Source organism: Cicer arietinum, chromosome 1 (genome assembly GCF_000331145.2).
Source record: "Cicer arietinum cultivar CDC Frontier isolate Library 1 chromosome 1, Cicar.CDCFrontier_v2.0, whole genome shotgun sequence".
Classification (NCBI taxonomy): domain Eukaryota; kingdom Viridiplantae; phylum Streptophyta; class Magnoliopsida; order Fabales; family Fabaceae; genus Cicer; species Cicer arietinum.
The window spans coordinates 26,778,754-26,781,648 of record NC_021160.2 but is presented as its reverse complement, the minus strand read 5'-3'; the positions used below and the strand labels follow the sequence as shown (position 1 = coordinate 26,781,648).

The following is a 2,895-nucleotide window of genomic DNA, read 5'->3' as shown; positions in this document are numbered from 1 at the left end:
CCTACTATGCCTATATGTTGATGACTTTTTGGTAACTGGCAGCAATAGAAAAACAATTGAAGAATTCAAAGAAATCATGAAGGATGAGTTTGAAATGTCAAATTTGGGAAAACTAAGCTATTTCTTGGGCATGGATTTCACTGAGATAGAGGGAGAGCTACTAATACATTAGATGAAATATGCTGGAGAAATTCTAAGAAGGTACAATATTGTTTGCTGCCATCCTACTATCACTCTAGGTGAGATCAATGTCAAGCTGGGAAAAGAAATTGAAGAAGAACTGGCTGATACTACCCTATTTAAGCATGTTTTTGGTTCCATAAGGTACTTGTGCAATAAAAGACCTGATATCTGCTACAATGTAGGTGTTATTAGCAGATTCATGGAGAATCCCAAGCATTAACACTAAATGGCAGCCACGAGGATCATGAGATACATTCAAGGCACATTGGAGCATGGTATTCTGTTTGCAACAAATTTAAAGCAAGAAAATGGAGACTTGGTAGGCTATTCAGATTTTGACTGGTGTGGAAACATGAGTTATAGAAGAAGCACATCAGGCTATGTATTCAAGTTTGTGAAATCACCAATAGCATGGAGCTCAAAGAAGCAACTAGTCATAGCATTGTCATGGTGTGAGGCTGAGTATATTGTTGGCAACTATGCAGTCTGCCAGGCAGTGTGGTTGGAATCATTGACAACTGAATTAAGAATTGAAGTATGCATACCAATACCATTGATGATAGACAACATCTCATCCATAAATCTAGCGAAAAATCATGTGCCTCATGGAAGAAGCAAGCACATTGAAACAAATTTCATTTCCTAAGAGATCGAGTTGGAAGATGCAAGCTAAAACTCATGTATTGCCAAACTGAAATTCAATTGGCTGATATCATGATATAGGTATTGAGGACAAGTAGATTTGAGGAATTAAGACAAATGCTAGGTGTATTATCACTTAAATACTTGAATTAAGGGAAATTGTTAGATTACTTGTAATTCAAGAAATGTGTTAGTTACATAAGACAACTAACTAACTAACCACTTGATTAGTTAGTTATTTGGTTAGAAGATAGTTAGAATGAATAAGAACAAAACCATGTATAAATAGCATAGTTTTATCAACGACAGGTAATTGAATTCATTTCAAAATATATACATTTTATGTTGTGCTTGTTGCAAAAGAAACAGTTTGAAACTTAAAAACATGATCATTCTTGTAATAAAAACAACTCTCACAAATACTATAATTCAAATTGGTTGTTATTTGTGGCTAGAAAATCCCACACAAATCGAATATGTAACACCCCGATTTTCAAAGCGAGGGTGTATTTTTTTTTTCAAAAGAAATTAAAATAAAACAGAGTAAAACAAATAAGGAAATACCTTTGGATAAATAATTGAGTCATTATAATTTACAAGCAGCGGAAAAGTTTCTCAAAATACGAATCCAAAGTATTTACACTTCAAGAGGTGGTACATAGACCCCATCATAAATAACATGTCAAACATACCATATTAGTATAGATACATTTTTCCAAATCAAAATACTGCAACCCAAAAAGAAGGACGTCTAGTCCCTATACATCAACCTAATCTGATCATCCTACAAAAAACTATACACCTTGAGGGATCTCCACGCGCCCCGCGAGATCCTCCTACATAGCTCCAGTCAAGCACTCCCGTCTATATTCCCATCTGTAGGTACGAACCGGTAGGATCGTCCTGACTCTCATCTGAGGGCAAAGCCCAGATTTCCACAATGGTTGTAAAGGGTCACCAACCGAAATTAACAGATAACACATAACATTTAAATTTTAAATGCACAAAATAACCTTTCGACTAAGCATGCACCTTAAAAGGATTTTCCATATGCTAAAAGTTCACATAATGCTTGCCAATTAAAAATGAAATCAAAATAAGGTTCTCAATCCATCAAGTAATACATAACTAACCAAGACATTGATAAATCAATGAGCAATCTGTTATCTAACTCAAAATAAGAATTTCTACTAAGCCAATCGATTTCCTGAAGGTTTTTAGTGAAATTTGAATTCTGGGCTTAATTCAATCGATTGGGCAATCAATTGACAGCATATCTCAGCCCCTAACTTAAATTCAATCGATTGGGCAATCAATTGACAGCATATCTCAGCCCCTGACTTAATGCCAATCGATTTCCAAATCGATTTTTGCTGAATTCCTGCATGGCCAAATCGATTTTCTTAATTGGTTTTGAAAAACATATTATAAAATCGATTGGCAAATCGATTATGTCACATTAGGGAAGTCCCTGTAACTCATCCAATCGATTGGGAAATCGATTTCCCTGCATATTCTTCCAAAAACACATAAACTAACTCAATATCATTCATACACAATTCCACATCTTAACACTTAGCAATGATAACACAATCACTACAACATCATGAGTTTCGAAATAGTATTGCAATCAAACATGCTATCACCAAATTCCAAAACATAACACTTAACACTTATAACACAATTACTACAACATCATGGGTTTCAAAATAGTATTGCAATCAAACATGCTATCACCAAATTCCAAAACATAACACTTAACACTTATAACACAATTACTACAACATCATGGGTTTCGAAATGGTATTGCAATCAAACATGTTATCACCAAATTCCAAAACATAACACTTAACACTTATAACACAATTACTACAACATCATGGGTTTCGAAATGGTATTGCAATCAAACATGTTATCACCAAATTCCAAAACATAACACTTAACACTTATAACACAATTACTACAACATCATGGGTTTCGAAATGGTATTGCAATCAAACATGTTATCACCAAATTCCAAAACATAACACTTAACACTTATAACACAATTACTACAACATCATGAGTTTC

General features: G+C 34.1%; 1 protein-coding gene across 1 annotated transcript; it reads left to right on the top strand.

Moving 5' to 3' along the window:
* Positions 1-409: 409 nt before the first annotated feature.
* LOC140918708 (secreted RxLR effector protein 161-like) lies at positions 410-829 on the top strand. Its single transcript, XM_073363503.1, has one exon. It carries the CDS (start codon positions 410-412, stop codon positions 827-829), a length of 420 nt encoding a protein of 139 aa, XP_073219604.1.
* The last annotated feature ends 2,066 nt before the right edge of the window (positions 830-2,895 follow it).

Excerpts from the sequence above, each read along its gene's own strand:
- LOC140918708 (XM_073363503.1), top strand. The coding sequence starts at position 410 with ATGGCAGCCACGAGGATCATGAGATACATTCAAGGCACATTGGAGCAT.